This window comes from Coenobita brevimanus, chromosome 54, assembly GCF_032717465.1.
Source record: "Coenobita brevimanus isolate Jiangsu-jjx chromosome 54, ASM3271746v2, whole genome shotgun sequence".
NCBI classification, from domain to species: Eukaryota; Metazoa; Arthropoda; class Malacostraca; order Decapoda; family Coenobitidae; genus Coenobita; species Coenobita brevimanus.
In genome coordinates this window covers 8,562,970-8,579,672 of record NC_137007.1, presented here as the reverse complement: position 1 = coordinate 8,579,672, position 16,703 = coordinate 8,562,970, and the positions used below count along the sequence as shown (strand labels likewise).

At 41.8% G+C, this 16,703-nt stretch overlaps 1 protein-coding gene across 1 annotated transcript; it reads left to right on the top strand.

Annotated features, from left to right (window-relative positions):
- The first annotated feature begins 1,693 nt into the window (after positions 1 to 1,693).
- Positions 1,694 to 15,818, top strand: LOC145400997 (uncharacterized). Its single transcript, XM_080273355.1, has 4 exons — positions 1,694 to 1,891; positions 9,022 to 9,257; positions 9,866 to 9,991; positions 15,745 to 15,818. Exons 1-4 carry the CDS (start codon positions 1,694 to 1,696, stop codon positions 15,794 to 15,796), a joined length of 612 nt encoding a protein of 203 aa, XP_080129481.1. The 3' UTR covers positions 15,797 to 15,818.
- Positions 15,819 to 16,703: the final 885 nt, after the last annotated feature.

The window sequence follows — 16,703 nt, the reverse complement described above, 5'->3', positions numbered from 1 at the left end:
CCAAAGGTGCTTTTGGTTTGGGCCCGACACACGTTCGGGCCCAGAAGGTTAGGGACGACTGTGAAAATGGCCCTAAAATATTTACGATCATTTCCCTGTCATAACATAGACTTGTTTTCGCAGGAAGAACTAGCCACATGGAATGATGGTATCCTGTTCTTTCCTTGTTTTTTTTTTTTTTTCCTGCAAAAAAATATATGTACGCCTATGTATTATTCAATTACAATATTTCTCACGTAACAAAGATTTTTTTTCCTAGAAAGAAAAAGAGAAATGGGAAGGCCCTGCATTCTTCTTTCTTTGTCCTTCCTGGGATTACATATCACGGTTACGTCAGGGCCTTGAGAATCTCACTCATGGAAACCTTACACTACGCTAAACATCCACGCTTGATGGCTGTCAGCACCTATGCAGGTGAAGTGACGACTGTGACGACTTTCATTCCACTGTCTAAGTGCAGTCAGTCCATGCATATGTTCTGTGTATAACAGCGCCAAGCAACGAATGCATGGATTTTCCCATGTACGATCTCATTCCCTTTTTCATCCGGAAGTAGTTCCTAAATGAGCAGACTACCCGAATATTGATTGCAGTGCATGCTTTGTGTGTGTGTGTGTGTGGGCAAAGGCTCAGGGCCTATTTCTTGGGGGCAGTTGCCTATCCCAAGGCCCAGTAGTCCTCCTACACCACATGTCACCACTTCGGCGCTAACACCCACCGTCCATATTGAATACATGCTAGGGCTGTCTCATACAGGACTGGTGTATTGGTATTTAGCGGGGGTACTTTTACGACATGTCGGCGGGTCATCTGGTAGATCAGGAAAGTCTGCTTTTAGGAAATTCAAATATTTAAACTGTTCCCTGCCCCAGCCGAGATTCGATCCTGGGTCCATTAGGACTGCAAGCCGCCTCTCTACCGATTCAGCCACCGCCTCTTAACTAGCCTTAATATTCCTTGGCAGATTAAGTCACGACTCTTAAAAGTAATATAAGACGATATTATGTGTCTACATTCCTTCCACTATAGTCAGTTTCTTTTCGTCTGACGGAACTAGCCGACACTTACAATTTCAATATTATGTCGTGGTTACATGGAACTCAGTGAGTTTAAGTTGTAAGGTAGTAACAAGTCTCTTTGGTTACTAGTCAAACCTAACCTCCAGTCTAACTTCACATGTCCATCAACTCACCTTAATGGGGTTTGGGGTCTTCGTCACGTTGAAGGAAGCACGCTGTAGCATCGTACTCTAGTGTTACCCAATTGCTACAATGTAGCATTCAGGATAGAGAGATGGCAATTTTAGGCCAAGCTGGAGTAAGAATAATGTAGTTTTCACCTTGTCTTAAAAGAAGAAGGATTAGGATTAATGGCTGTCGACTGCATGAGGGACATAGGGCAGCCAGTCTTTCTTACTACGTTTCCGTCTTTCCCTGAGTATGGCCAATAATAGTTAACATTACATTAAGATACCCAGCTGTTTTGCTGGGTGAGCAGGAACTAGGGTGGATGATTATTATTATTTTTTTTTTTTTCGTTTCCAGGTTAAAGTCAATTAGCCACATGAGGGCCACAAGTACAGATGATCTTCCACCAGATCACGAAATGCAATCTTCGAGTTAAATAATCCATGTCACAAATTCACTTCTAAATATGTACAGAAAGGGTAAGAAGAATTTGTCCAACAGATCTTATGGCTGGTTATGGGAAACGATGCAAGACCTCGCGGTTGCGGTTCGAGTATGCTTCCGATTACAGCACAAAACTTTACCTTAAGTACCGTGGAAAGAGCTGTGGCGGTGATGTGAGAGACAAACCTCCAGTAGTAGCCCATATCGCCACCTGCAGCGGCGGGGCGTCTAGTTCACTGTACGGCAACATCGAGTATACAGTACACTGAGCCTGGACATATTGACAATTTGTACATGCCATCCCATGAGCGCTTTCGTTCTGAGTCACAGTCAGTATCCCGTGACAACTATATTCACCTAAGGATACAATATTCGAACAGCAGAGATTATATATAGAAACCATCAACCTCTTTATTGCAAGAAGTCCCCTTAAGGTAATTAAAATACTTTTGTAGTGTATGGAATTATAGAAAAAATAAGTACCCAGAAAGAATAGGTTAAAGCCCACACTGATTTACCTTTGGCTGGAGTCTTGCGTTGTTGGTACTTAAATCATTATCATTTTAATCACTGCTGTCTACAAAATCGCCTGGTTGTAGAAAAAAGTAATATATAAATGGCCAATAGGTTAAAATACTTTTATTATGAATGCAGCCAGAGTGCATCTTTTTCATTGTATTTCTGCTATATCCAGACATTTTTTTCTAGTTAGGAAGAATCCGTAACAATGAAGGCGTCAGTGAAGGCTATATCAAACCCTTATGGTTCGAAAGACTCCTAAACCGAGTAAAACTGACTAGTAACAGTAAGAACAAAGTATGAATGACGTACACTTGGGGTGAAGGGATGGTGTGTTGATATTTGCTCGGTCAATTAAGCACCGTTGGATAAGGATGCGCATTATTTTACCTGACATCTGCTGATCTGTCGCAGATGATCGCCACGAGAGATTTGGTGGCGAGAATGCCTTATGAACGTGATGGATGGTCTGGAATTGGTAGAGGGGGAGGCGAGTCAAGGCAAGCAGCTTGACTGGCCCGATCTTGAGAAAATGGTTCTTGAAGGAGGACTCTGCAAATTCGGCCAGAAAGTCTGAGTTATCGCTCACCACCACCACCGTCACATACCACACCGTCTCCCACATCTGAGGAGGGCAATAGGTTTTGTTGTTTAACCAGTACCAACGAGCAGTATATATGGAGGACGGTACTGTACTACACCCCTTTGCCGATTCTCATGTGCTGCGGGAGTGGCTCAGTCTGTTGATAATGTATATGGGAGTGGATTACCTATGCACTGCGTGCTGGAATTCCATAATAAATTGCAAACTGTCTTTATTTACTGCAATGTATTTTTTTTTTTTTTTATAAGCAGGATAGATATTAATAACGTTGATTGAGCCATCCCTGTAACACACGAGAATTAGCAAGGAAGGTGTGGTATAGAAACCATCCTGTAAATCTGTCACAAAAGACTACTTCTTATTGTTCAAGTAGTATCAGTCATATGAATCTTAAAATCAATGTGATGTAGTGATATCAGTGGTAAGGGCTTTACCTTGTGTGTTTCAGCCAGTGCCCAATTGAGCCAAGGTTGTGTCATATTTTGGTTCTTTCCATTGTTCTCAAAAACACTTACTCCCCAACGTACCTCCAAGTTAAAATATCCTTGAAAGAAAGAAAAAAATAACTTCCGCGACCAAGGCATCATCAGATTCACTCAGCTGAAAGTAAGTCTTAGGAGAGAAATGGAGTTCAATTTCCTCAGTCGCAGCAACATGCTATGTACACTGTGCATCCTCAACACCTGGCTCTAAAGCCCTCGGATCCACGAATGATTGTATGAGAGAAAAACATTCAAGAAACCTTTGGCTCTGTACTAAAAAGCTATTCCAGGGGTTCATAGGAACTCAATGAACTTTCGCTGATCAGAGAATCCACAGAAATATTGTTATTCGTAGATGGGTGTTAGAGTGGTTGGGTATTTGAGCAATTTTGCGTGCTTGCTTTGACCTGTCAGGTGAACATGATATTTCGATGGCTTGTACGATGAGTGAGATAATGTATAACCTATATGAATGTGCTCGACGTGAGATTATGTTTGAAAGTCCTTCATCTTTCGTTATATACTGTCTCTGTTTCAGAAACTCCCTATAATTCAATGTATTCATGGAAAAAAGGTTACATTGATGATGATGATGCTGATGATGATGATATTTACCTCATAGTAGTATTCAGCGATAGTCTTTGCTTTGTTAAAAGGGGAATAATGATAGTTTGTATTGCTCAGTAACGAGTAAGGCTCAATGATAATTGAGCAACATTTGGTTATTAAATGAAGTTGTGCAGCTGCAAATTTTTTTTCCTATTTCAAAGTTTAAGTGGTGGGGCTGCCCCTTTCCCGTTTACCTCCATAGATATACTGAGGGAGGAAATTATCATACTTTCCACGGTCTGGTGAATATTTTCATCATGGCTGATTTAGCACCAGAAAATTAGTTTTTGCGGGGCATACACAATACTTCCTTGGCTTTCTAAAGGTTTGTTCTGTGTTATAAGCCGGAAATGAAGTTGATAGTATGAATTAATAACATCTTTTGAACTATAAAAAATGAATACAAAATACTGTCAGTCTTATAGGTCAAACTTTGCCCACGACCAGTTCTATTGAGCAACCTGCCTCGAATCAGAATTTCACGAGGCTTTTAATGCTGTTGTTGGGTTTAACATAAATGAAATATTTCTGCAAAAAGACAGTTTATATATCCACATCCGGCAACGAATGGCAACTGATTCAAGTGCTTCAGGTGTAGTAGTAGTAGTAGTAGTAGTTGTTCCCTAGGCAGTCTGGCCGAACAGCCCCGAGTCCCTTAGGAAGGCCATGGCCGAGACTGGGCTTTCCCACAGAGCTCTCAAAGAGTGTATGTTGTGTTGTTGGCGTAGGTGATTGTGTGCAATGCAATCTTCCATAATGTGCTTAATAGTATGGGGTGCTGTGTTGCATCCTGGACAGGCATCAGCGACGGAGTCATCCAGCCTCTTCTGGTAGCTTAAGAGGGCTGGATGGTGCCCACATCTCAGCCTGGCCAGGTGGACCCTGTCCTCCTGAGGAAGATAAGATTCAGAAGGGTGTATGTCAGGAGGCCGTGCATGCAGCTTTGAGTAGTCATTAAGTGAATGACTGGAGCGGCGAGTGAACTGAGTGTGGATATGCTTCTGAAAGCTGGTCTGAGGTGGGCGAGGGGAAGAGATGACAGTATTTGTGTATGGTATCGTGTGCTGCAGGTGTTGTTTGGATGTTCCTTGGTGTGGGTGGATGTGCTGCACTTGCCATGTACTGTAGTGGATGTTGTGGGTTTGTGGAGGCTGCAGCAAGAAACTGGGTGCCTCTCATGTCTAGGTGATCCTTGACCTTGAGGACTTTGGTTTCTTGATATAGGTGGTCTGTGGGTGTAGTAGCTGTGCAGCCTGTGATTAGTTTTAGGGCCTTATTCTGTATGGTCTGTAGAGTGTTGTAATGTGTTTTGGTCAGGTTAGAAGCCCAGGCAGGGCTTGAATAATTCATCACTGAACGTATGTATTGTTTGTATACTGTAGTGGTGGTTTCTTTGTTGTGTCCGAATGTTGTATGGGCAAGTGACTTCAAAGCATTGAGTCTTGGTGTTATTTTATTTTTAATGTTTGTGATGTGTTGTTTGAATGACATTGATGTATTGTATGTTACACCAAGGATTTTGTGTTTTTTTTTTTTTTTTTTTTTGGGGGGGGTAGTGGAGTGTTGTTTATGGTGAGGTGTGGGATGTGACTGTGTTCTGCAGTCCAGTTTGTGAGAAGAGTAACTGTAGATTTGGCTGGGGCTATTTTGAGCCTGTTTGTGGTGAACCATTCGTGTAGTGTGTTGAGGTAAGGTTGAATGATGTGTGCAGCTTTGAGTTTTGGTGTGTACATGTAAGTGTTATATCATCTGCATAGGAAGCTATGTGTATCTGTGGTGTGTGGGGTGTAGGTATGTCGTGCATGTATAGATTAAAGAGTGTAGGGGACAAAATAGAACATTGCTTCGAATGTTTTCTGTGGTGCTTTGCAGGAGTACACGTTTGCCGACCGCTCATTTTATGCCACATGTATCCTACGATGAAATTATTACATTATGAAGGGGAATCATCAAAACATTTCCCTTTACAACAAATGATAAGAATTTGAAACGAGACCTTGAAGATATGACGGGAGACCCATGTCACACTCCATGTGGGGTTCAAATGGGTACTATTTATTCTCCAGTCCAAACAGACAAGGCAAATCTCTTACTGGATAAGTGGCTTTGATACCATCACAACTATTCTGCCGGTTTATTCTTCATGTACCAAGGCATGCTGAACGTTACCATGGATGCTGCCCAGGGTGAGCCGTCTGTCAGCAGCAGGCAGATGAGTGCTTGAGGTTGTTAATGATGTGCTTCGTCTGGTTGTAAGTGAATGGTGCATAGTCTGGGTCTGTGGGGAACTGTCTCTTATGTCTGATGATACGTCGGTCTTCCGGATGGGGGGTTAGATGGCTGACTCGTGAAAAGTGATTGATGAGAGTGTTTGTTTGAGGGTATGGTGTCTGTTGTTGTGATGGCAGCGTGTGATTGTGTGGTGTTGCTGTTGGAAAGTGTGATGCTGTTTAGTGTTTTGTAGAGTTTGCTGATGTTTGTTTTGTGGTCAAGTGTTTGGAGGTAATTTTTCCAGTTTAGTGTTTGCTGTTCTGATATTTTACTGTTTATTTGAGTGTTGAGTTCTTATATTTGTTGTATGGTGTCTTGTGTATGAGGTGTTGGGGAGTGTTGCAGTGTGTCCCGTTGTCTGATGAGGTCTTGAATTTCTGTTGTGAAGTTGGGATTGTGTCTCTTTCTGTTGCCTCTAGGGATGTGTCTTTTGTCTGCATTTTGTATGATTGTATTGAAAGTGTGCACAGCGGTGTTGATGTTTGTGATGGGTGTACTGTTTAGTGTTTCGAAATGTTGTTCTGTTTCAGTTACAAAGGCCTCCCCGGCAGGGAGTTATTTAAGTGGCTTTCAAAGTTAGGCTGGGTTAGGGTCCATAAGTACCAGTCCAGCAGGCAGGGCCCACTTTCCGGACCGGACCACTTTCCCGACATGCCTTTGGCTCTATTACATCGGATAGTGGAGGGATTACTGTATACATTATACCATTTGATTATCGTTTTGAATGTTTAATACGGTATAGTACTGCAGTGGTAGCGAAAACAGTTTAAAAACCTTTGGTGCCATCTGGACTAATGTCTGATGTACAGTGTGGGAAAAAGTCTGGGTTAGCAGGGGGAAGTCCAGGTATCTCTTTTATCGGAATATCGCTTTTTTGGAATGGCTTGGGCCCCAGTTAGTCCGTTATAGTGAGGTTTTACTGTATTATTATTATTATGTATGCAGCATGTGGTAGGAGTGTAATGCTGTATGGTAGTGAGACTTGGGCAGTAAAGGAAGAGGACATTCGTGGGCTCAGACATACAGGAAGGAAAGTGATTAGGTGGATGTGCAGTGCATCCCTGAGTGTTAGGCCTGGGGGGGCTAGGTTTACGATAGAAGAGCTTAGGGGTAGGATGGGACTGGAGTGTATTGGTGTTGTGATGAGGAGAGGTAGACTGAGATGGTTTGGGCATGTGGAGAGGATGAGGGGTGATAATTGGGTGCAGAAAGTGAGACGTGTTAATGTTAGGGATAGGGTCGTGAGAGGTAGAACAAAAGACCTGGGTCAAGGTCATTGAGTTTGACCTCAGGGATAAGGAACTGAATAGGGAAGCTGCCAGAGATTGAGCACCATGGAGAGCGCCATTACGTGACCAAGGCCAACACATGCGAGCATGTTGGAGCCTTCAAAAACGAAACAAAACGGAATTATAATTATTATTATTATTATTTTTATTATTATTATTATTATTATTATTATTAAGGAGATGTTATTAATTCATACTATCAACTTCATTTCCGGTTTATAACACAGAACAAACCTTTAGAAAGCCAAGGAAGTATTGTGTATGCCCCGCAAAAACTAATTTTCTGGTGCTAAATCAGCCATGAAGAAAATATTCACCAGACCGTGGAAAGTATGATAATTTCCCCCTCAGTATATCTATGGAGGTAAACGGGAAAGGGGCAGCTCCACCACTTAAACTTTGAAATAGGAAAAAATATTTGCAGCTGCACAACTTCATTTAATAACCAAATGTTGCTCAATTATCATTGAGCCTTACTCGTTATTGAGCAATAGAAACTATCATCAATTATTCCCCTTTTAACAAATCAAAGACTATCGCTGAATACTACTATGAGGTAAATATCATCATCATCATCAATATAACCTTTTTTCCATGAATACATTGAATTATAGGGAGTTTCAGAAAGAGAAACAGGATATAACAAAAGATGAAGGACTTTCAAACATAATCTCAAGTCGAGCACATTCATATAGGTTATACATTACCTCACTCATCGTACAAGCCATCGAAATATCATGTTCACCTGACAGGTCAAAGCAAGCACGCAAAATTGCTCAAATACCCAACCACTCTAACACCCATCTACGAATAACAATATTTCTGTGCATTCTCTGATCAGCGAAAGTTCATCGAGTTTCTATGAACCCCTGGAATAGCTTTTTAGTACAGAGCCAAAGGTTTCTTGAATGTTTTTCTCTCATACAATCATTCGTGGATCCGAGGGCTTTAGAGCCAGGAGTTGAGGATGCACAGTGTACATAGTATGTTGCTGTGACTGAGGAAATTGAACGCCATTTCTCTCCTAAGATTTACTTTCAGCTGAGTGAATCTGATGATGCCTTGGTCGCGGAACAGTTATTTCTTTCTTTCTTTCAGGGATATTTTAACTTGGAGGTACGTTGGGGAGTAAGTGTTTTTGAGAACAATGGAAGGAACCAAAATATGACACAACCTTGGCTCAATTGGGCACTGGCTGAAACACACAAGGTAAAGCCCTTACCACTGATATCACTACATCACATTGATTTTAAGGTTCATATGATTGATACTACTTGAACAATAAGTAGTAGTCTTTTGTGACAGATTTACAGGATGGTTCCTATACCACACCTTCCTTGCTAATTCTCGTGTGTTACAGGGATGGCTCAATCAACGTTATTAATATCTATCCTGCTTATAAAAAAAAATACATTGCAGTAAATAAAGACAGCTTGGCACTAGCTACGGAATTCCAGCACGCAGTGCATAGGCAACCCGCTCCCACATACATTATCAACAGACTGAGCCACTCCCACAGCACATGAGAATCGGCAAAGGGGTGTAGTACAGTACAATCCTCCATATATACTGCTCGTTGGTACTGGTTAAACAACAAAACCTATTGCCCTCCTCAGATGTGGGAGACGGTGTGGTATGTGACGGTGGTGGTGGTGAGCGATAACTCAGACTTTCTGGCCGAATTTGCAGAGTCCTCCTTCAAGAACCATTTTCTCAAGATCGGGCCAGTCAAGCTGCTTGCCTTGACTCGCCTCCCCCTCTACCAATTCCAGACCATCCATCACGTTCATAAGGCATTCTCGCTCACCAAATCTCTCGTGGCGATCATCTGCGACAGATCAGCAGATGTCAGGTAAAATAATGCGCATCCCTATCTAACATTACTGAATTGACCGAGCAAATATCAACACACCATCCCTTCACCCCAAGTACGTCATTCATAATTTTTTTTACTGTTACTAGTCAGTTTTACTCGGTTTAGGAGTCTTTCGAACCATAAGGATTTGATATAGCCTTCACTGACGCCTTCATTGTTACGGATTCTTCCTAACTAGAAAAAAATGTCTAGAAATAACAGAAATATAATGAAAAAGATGCACTCTGGCTGCATTCATAATAAAAGTATTGCCCATTTATATATCACTTTTTCCTACAACCAGGCGATTTTGTAGACAGCAGTGATTAAAATGATAATGATTTAAGTTCCAACAACGCAAGACTCCAGCCAAAGGTAAATCAGTGTGGGCTTTAACCTATTCTTTCTGGGTACTTATTTTTTCTATAATTCCATACACTACAAAAGTATTTTAATTACCTTAAGGGGACTTCTTGCAATAAAGAGGTTAATGGTTTCTATATATAATCCCTGCAGTTCAAAAATTGTATCCTTAGGTGAATATAGTTGTCACGGGATACTGACTGTGACTCAGAACGAAAGCGCTCATGGGATGGGATGTCCAGGCTCAGTGTATACTCGATGTTGCCGTACAGTGAACCAGACGCCCCGCCGCTGCAGGTGGCGATATGGACTACTACTGGAGGTTTGTCTCTCACATCACCGCCACAACTCTTTCCACAGTACTTAAGGTAAAGTTTTGTGCTGTAATCGGAAGCATACTCGAACCGCAACCGCGAGGTCTTGCATCGTTTCCCATAACCAGCCATAAGATTTGTTGGACAAGTTCTTCTTACCCTTTCTGTACATATTTAGAAGTGACTTTGTGACATGGATTATTTAACTTAAACATTGCATTTCGTGATCTGGTGGAAGATCATCTGTCTTTTGTGGCCCTCATGTGGCTATTTGACTTTAACCTGGAAACGAAAAAAAAATAATAATAATAATCATCCACCCTAGTTCCTCCTCACCCAGCAGAACAGCTGGGTATCTTAATGTAATGTTAACTATTATTGGCCATACGCAGGGAAAGACGGAAACGTAGTAAGAAAGACTGGCTGCCTTATGTCCCTCATGCAGTCGACAGCCATTAATCCTAATCCTTCTTCTTTTACGATACAGTGAAACTACATTATTCTTACTCCAGCTTGGCCTAAAATTGCCATCTCTCAATCCTGAATGCTACATTGTAGCATTTGGGTAACACTAGAGTACGATGCTACAGCGTGCTTCCTTCAACGTGACGAAGACCCCAAACCCCATTAAGGTGAGTTGATGGCCAGGTGAAGTTAGACTGGAGGTTAGGTTTGACTAGTAACCAAAGAGACTTGTTACTACCTTACAACTTAAACTCACTGAGTTCCATGTAACCACGGCATAATATTGAAATTGTAAGTGTCGGCTAGTTCCGTCAGACGAAAAGAAACTGACTATAGTGGAAGAAATGTAGACACATAATATCGTCTTATATTACTTTTAAGAGTCGTGAATTAATCTGCCAAGGAAAATTAGGGCTAGTTAAGAGGCGGTGGCTGAATCGGTAGAGAGGCGGCTTGCAGTCCTAATGGACCCAGGATCGAATGTCGGCTGGGGCAGGGAACAGTTTAAAGATTTGAATTTCCTAAAAGCAGACTTTCCTGATCTACCAGATGACCCGCCGACATGTCGTAAAAGTACCCCCGCTAATACCAATACACCAGTCCTGTATGAGACAGCCCTAGCATGTATTCAATATGGACGGTGGGTGTTAGCGCCGAAGTGGTGACATGTGGAGGTGTAGGAGGACTACTGGGCCTTGGGATAGGCAACTGCCCCCAAGAAATAGGCCCTGAGCCTTTGCCCAGACACACACACACACTCACACACAAAAGCATGCACTGCAATCAATATTCGGGTAGTCTGCTCATTTAGGAACTACTTCCGGATGAAAAAAGGAATGAGATCGTACATGGGAAAATCCATGCATTCGTTGCTTGGCGCTGTTATACACAGAACATATGCATGGACTGACTGCACTTAGCGGAATGAAAGTCGCCACAGTCGTCACTTCACCTGCATAGGTGCTGACAGCCATCAAGCGTGGATGTTTAGCGTAGTGTAAGGTTTCCATGAGTGAGATTCTCAAGGCCCTGACGTAACCGTGATATGTAATCCTGGGAAGGACAAAGAAAGAAGAGTGCAGGGCCTTCCCATTTCTCTTTTTCTTTCTAGGAAAAAAAATCTTTGTTACGTGAGAAATATTGTAATTGAATAATACATAGGCGTACATATATTTTTTTGCAGGAAAAAGAAAAAAAACAAGGAAAGAACAGGATACTGTCATTCCATGTGTCTAGTTCTTCCTGCGAAAACAAGTCTATGTTATGACAGGGAAATGATCGTAAATATTTTATGGCCATTTTCACAGTCGTCCCTAACCTTCTGGGCCCGAACGTGTGTCGGCCCTGAACCAAAAGCACCTCTGGATTTCACAGTCCCTCCGAATGGCTTTCGGGAGCTTACTAACGTGGGGACGTCTGCCTGTGTTTATGCGGTAGGGTTGGTAGCTCTGGATGGCGAAAACACTTTCCATATGTAGAGAATATTTAGAAATTGGAATGTAATGAATGTGATAAATAACATGGCTGGAACATCCACTTCACACAATTCTTACTAATTTATTCAGGAGTGAAGATATCCGCAAGAATGAAGCAAAAATAACGAACAGGAAACGTCATCGGATTGAAGAGCTAACTAACGGCAACCTCACCACACTCCTACTTGAAATCGGAATTAAGCTGAATGCTGATGAATGTTAAGTACTGTAAAAAAAGGCTTAAGTAAAAATAACCATGAAGTAACATGTATAACGTCCAATGAGTGATGGTGTGGTTTATTAACGGATATACTATTAATACATGAACATTTTCTTTTCTAAACGGGGTGTTAGCTATATCAACTTTTAAGTCGGGCAACAGATATTAGAATTTTCATGAAAATATGCATTAGACAACCATTCTCGTATTTCTTTCGGGTCCGTTTATTGTGGAGCCTCCACCCGTCTGCGAAAGGCTAGTATTCGGATACATAGTAGAAAGTCTCATAAAAATACACAAACATATATATTTTTTCAGTACCGGGTGTGTTTTTTACCCCAGTAATATTACATTGGGTATATAATATTGAAATAATAATGAAAATATGTTACATGTAATTATTCTTTTACTTTTTTACTTTCGGGACTGTCTGTTGGGGAGGCTGCAGGTCCCCCAAGAATGTTCCAGTAATTTGTTCGGGCCGTCCCGAATGCCGTCCCCAACAGAGGCCTCGGAAGGCTGGTTGGGGGCGACTGTGAAAACGAAAACGTGTGTTCGGAGGCAAGTAGGCCACTGGGGACTGCATTGGGGACGACTGTGAAAACGGCCCTTAGAATCCTACGTCTGGACTGCAAGAAAACACATGGCGTGTCAATCGGCTTAGTCATTTGAAAGTTGAGTCCTCAGTAATAGCAATACATACTATAAGTTAAAAAAAAAAAAAAAAAAAAAAAAAATGTTCCCGTTCCTTCTGAAAGAGTTTGTCGTATAATACCAAAGTATTTTCCACGTTCCATGTTTTGAAAGTGTAAAGTGAGGGGCTTTGGGTGATGAGATACGAATATATATTATACAGCAGTTACCGGCAGTTACTAATAAGGTTGTTCGTTCATGGTTCTGTTGTTTTACATGAACATTAAAGCTATTAATACGTTATCATTTAGGAACTTCTTGCCCATTCATGTATCTATCTATCTATTGTCAGACGCCTTAATCCAGTACAGGGTGACCACAAACAAATCGCCTTCATGTCGCCCCGTCCCCCTCCATTTCACTGCCCTGCTCCCAGCTCACACTCCCCTCTCTTATGTACCTCTCCACTCCATCTCTCCATCTCATTCTTGGCCTCCCCCCTCCCTCTCTCTCCGTCCACCTCACTCACGTACACTCTCCTCGTCAGTCTGTCACTCTCCATCCTCTCCACATGGCCAAACCACCTCAGTGTGTTTCTCCTAACGCTTCCGTCACATCCACACCACAACGCTCCTTTACATCCACATTTGTCAGTCTGTCTCTCCATGTAACTCCACAGGCTCCTCTCATTTCCGATGCTCTCACTCTTGACTTGTGTCCTCCAACACCGTCCAGGCTTCACTTCCATACGTTGGAGCTGGGATCACAATACTGTCATGCAGTAACTTTTTCACTGCCATGCTCACTTCCCTGTTTCTTATCACTGCTTTCAAGGAACCAGCAACCTTTCTTCCTTGTTGTACCCTTTCAAGCACTTCACCCTCCAAACTTTAATCCTTACTCATCACACTACGCAAGTACTTAAGCCTACTCACATTTTCCATTTCCTCCTCATCCAGTCTCACTGTACATTCACTGACTTCACTTCTCTCAAAGACCATAACTTTACTCTTCCCTACATTCATCTTTACGTTGCGTTTCATACACACTCTCCCAAACTCATCCACAAAGCCTTGCAGTTCCCTTTCGTCTTCACTTAACAACACAGTATCATCTGCAAACAACAGTACAGGAAGTTTCCAAACACTGCCCTCTCTCACCAGGGACAGTCCAGCATCCACTGCCCTACCTCGTATCTCTCTTATAACCCCATCCATGTACAGATTGAACAACCATGGAGACATGATGCTTCCCTGTTTCAACCCAACCTTGAAATAGAAAAATTCACTCAGTTCACTCACACCCATTGCAGCTTTAGCACCCTCATACATAATCTTTGCAGCATTCAGCAGCTTCCCACCTGCTCCATATATTCTTAATACTTTCCATAATGCTTGTCTATCCATCCTGTCATATGCCTTCTCCAAATCCATGAAAGCCGCATACAACTTCTTTCCTTTCTCTAGAAACTTTTCCACTAAAGACCTAAGAATGAATATCTGATCTACAATACCTCATCCCTTCCTAAAGCCTCCCTCTTCTTCTCCAACTAATTCCTCTGTTATTTCCCTAACTCTGTCAGTAAGTATCCTACCATATAATTTTCCTATTACACTAAGAAGACAAATGCCCCTATGATTACCACACACTTCTTTTTCCCTTTCCCTTTGTACAAGGGAATGATTATACCACTTCCAATCCTCCGGGACTCTACTTTCCTCCCAGGCCAATCTACACATCTTCCACATCCAGCATTTCACCACACACACCATCAATTCCTGGGGCTTTCCCCATTTTGACTTTCTTCATTACTTCCACAACTTCCATCATACTGATTTCTTCTTGTCTTCTCACCTCCCTCCTTCTCCCAGCCATTCCCCAGCCACTTATACTTGCATTACTTTCATTCTCTATGTTCAACAATTCCTTAAAATGTTCTCCCCATCTGCTCACTTTTTCTCCCTTCACTAGTAATCTACCATTTTTATCTTTCACTTCCCTACTAACTTCACTGCCTCCCTGTCTAACTCTGTTTACCTCTTTCCAGAACATTTTCTTACAGTCCCTCCACTTTACACTCAAATTCCTTCCAAATTCCTCATCCACTCTCTTCTTACTCTCTGTTACTAATCTTTTCACCTCTCTCTTCCTTTTTACAAATAACACTCTCTTCCGTCTCTCAAGTTCTTCCACGTCCCTATTTCTCATTCATTCATTATATGTTTCCTTCTTTTGTGGCACAGCCTGTCTCACCTCTTCATTCCACCATGCTGTTCCTTGCACCCCCTGTCGTCTTCTCTTTACCCCACACACCACCTCACATGCTGCACATATTTCTTCTGTGAATGTCTTGGACACACCTTCCATGTCCTCTATCTGCTCCAATTCATATTTACCCAATCGATCCTCCACTTCTTTCTCATATTCTACCTTTTTCTCATCCTCTTGTAACGTTTCATAATTGCCATTCATAAGCAGATTAAATCAGATTTGTATACTAACTCCTTCCACTTGTTCTTTCACTCCATAAATATAATACCTACCCCATCAGTCTCGTGATGTCTTTCACAGTTTATATGTGGTAACAGCAGACGATTATATTCAGACATTTTACCAGTTACAGAATTAGACTCTCTATTTTACTAACAACAATTGACGGTGGAAAGAGTGAGTTAGGCAGATGAAATCATGGCATGTAGAAAGTACAGTGTGATCAGAAAGAAAGAGAAAAAAACATAGCCTGTCTCTGAATAATTCATTTTTAAAAAGTTTACTAATATTACAGGGTAGTTCATATGCAACACTTCGTTTCCGCTCTGCCAGACGATTTCTTGTGTGCTGCAAGGACAGCTATTAGCGCTATAATATCTACCCTGCAGTATTTATTTATTCATTCATTTTCTATTCCCTCTGATACCCACGCCCACACCGGCAGATTGAGCCATCCCTGTAACACGTACGATACGACCATGTGAAATTCTGCTATTTACAGACTGTTTTCTCTGCTTGAGTAGGTTCCCTCACCGACCGCACATCATCGTGGCGTCGGAGAAGCTGCCGTACTAACTGGCCGTGATGGTGGATGACCCCACGGCTCCTGGGGGCAAACGGCTGACTTTCACTGGGCTGGCAGGGAACATTATGGACATGGTTTCCAAAAAACTGAACCTCAGGTAAGTTGAGGTGCCCCTTTTGTACAGTACTGTGTTTTATAACTCCCACTCATAGGACACCTTTTAATCACTTTGCTTAGAGTTTCCAAATTCATTTAGCTTCCCGGAGGTACAATGGAATGGACAGGTCGGATACTGCCTTCGTTAACCCTAGATAGGTAACCTGGGGTGTTTTCTACCCCAGGAAATCAAGTTTTTGCTTGTCATACTGACGCCAGATGTCACCTTGGGCTGGGCCTTTCAGTAGCTTCATAGTTCATTCAGACATCATTGAAGGGAGGGGGGGCAAGTTGCGCTCTCCATAGGTTCCCTAGATCATGGGCCCAAAGGCAATTTTGGGGTAGAAACTACTCTAGGTTTCCAAGCTAATGACTTTTTACATTTACGTCATACTTTGATTTGTAAATTTATTTTTGTATTTTTTGTGAAACACAATGTGAAAGTGATAATTGATTAGACTGATTATTGCGTTATAGATGTTGGGGCCCCTGTACAGTGAACCACTAGAGGATATAGGTAACCTTCTGGCCGCGGTGACCCATCAAGTAACCCGGGGTGGAATCAACCCCATGAAGGAAAAAAAAATATATGGAAAAATAGTTCTTGTACATTTATCATCGTAGATTAAATACAGGAATAAACTTTCACCTTTATACCATTTTTTACCCTTAAAAACTTTATGAATTGGTTTATGAAAATACTTTTAGAAATTAATTTTATTTTAATCACAAATAGTTTGATATTAAAATTTTTCGAAGTTGAAGCTGAGGTAGATCCAGTCCCTGTAGTGGAACAGATAG

What these genes read in the sequence shown, in the direction of transcription:
- LOC145400997 (XM_080273355.1), top strand. Translation starts at nt 1,694, where the DNA reads ATGGCTGGTTATGGGAAACGATGCAAGACCTCGCGGTTGCGGTTCGAG. An exon ending in ACGGCAACATCGAGTATACA is followed by an intron (nt 1,892 to 9,021) that starts GTACACTGAGCC and finishes TGCCCTCCTCAG; the next exon opens with ATGTGGGAGACGGTGTGGTA. An exon ending in CTCTTTCCACAGTACTTAAG is followed by an intron (nt 9,992 to 15,744) that starts GTAAAGTTTTGT and finishes CTGCTTGAGTAG; the next exon opens with GTTCCCTCACCGACCGCACA.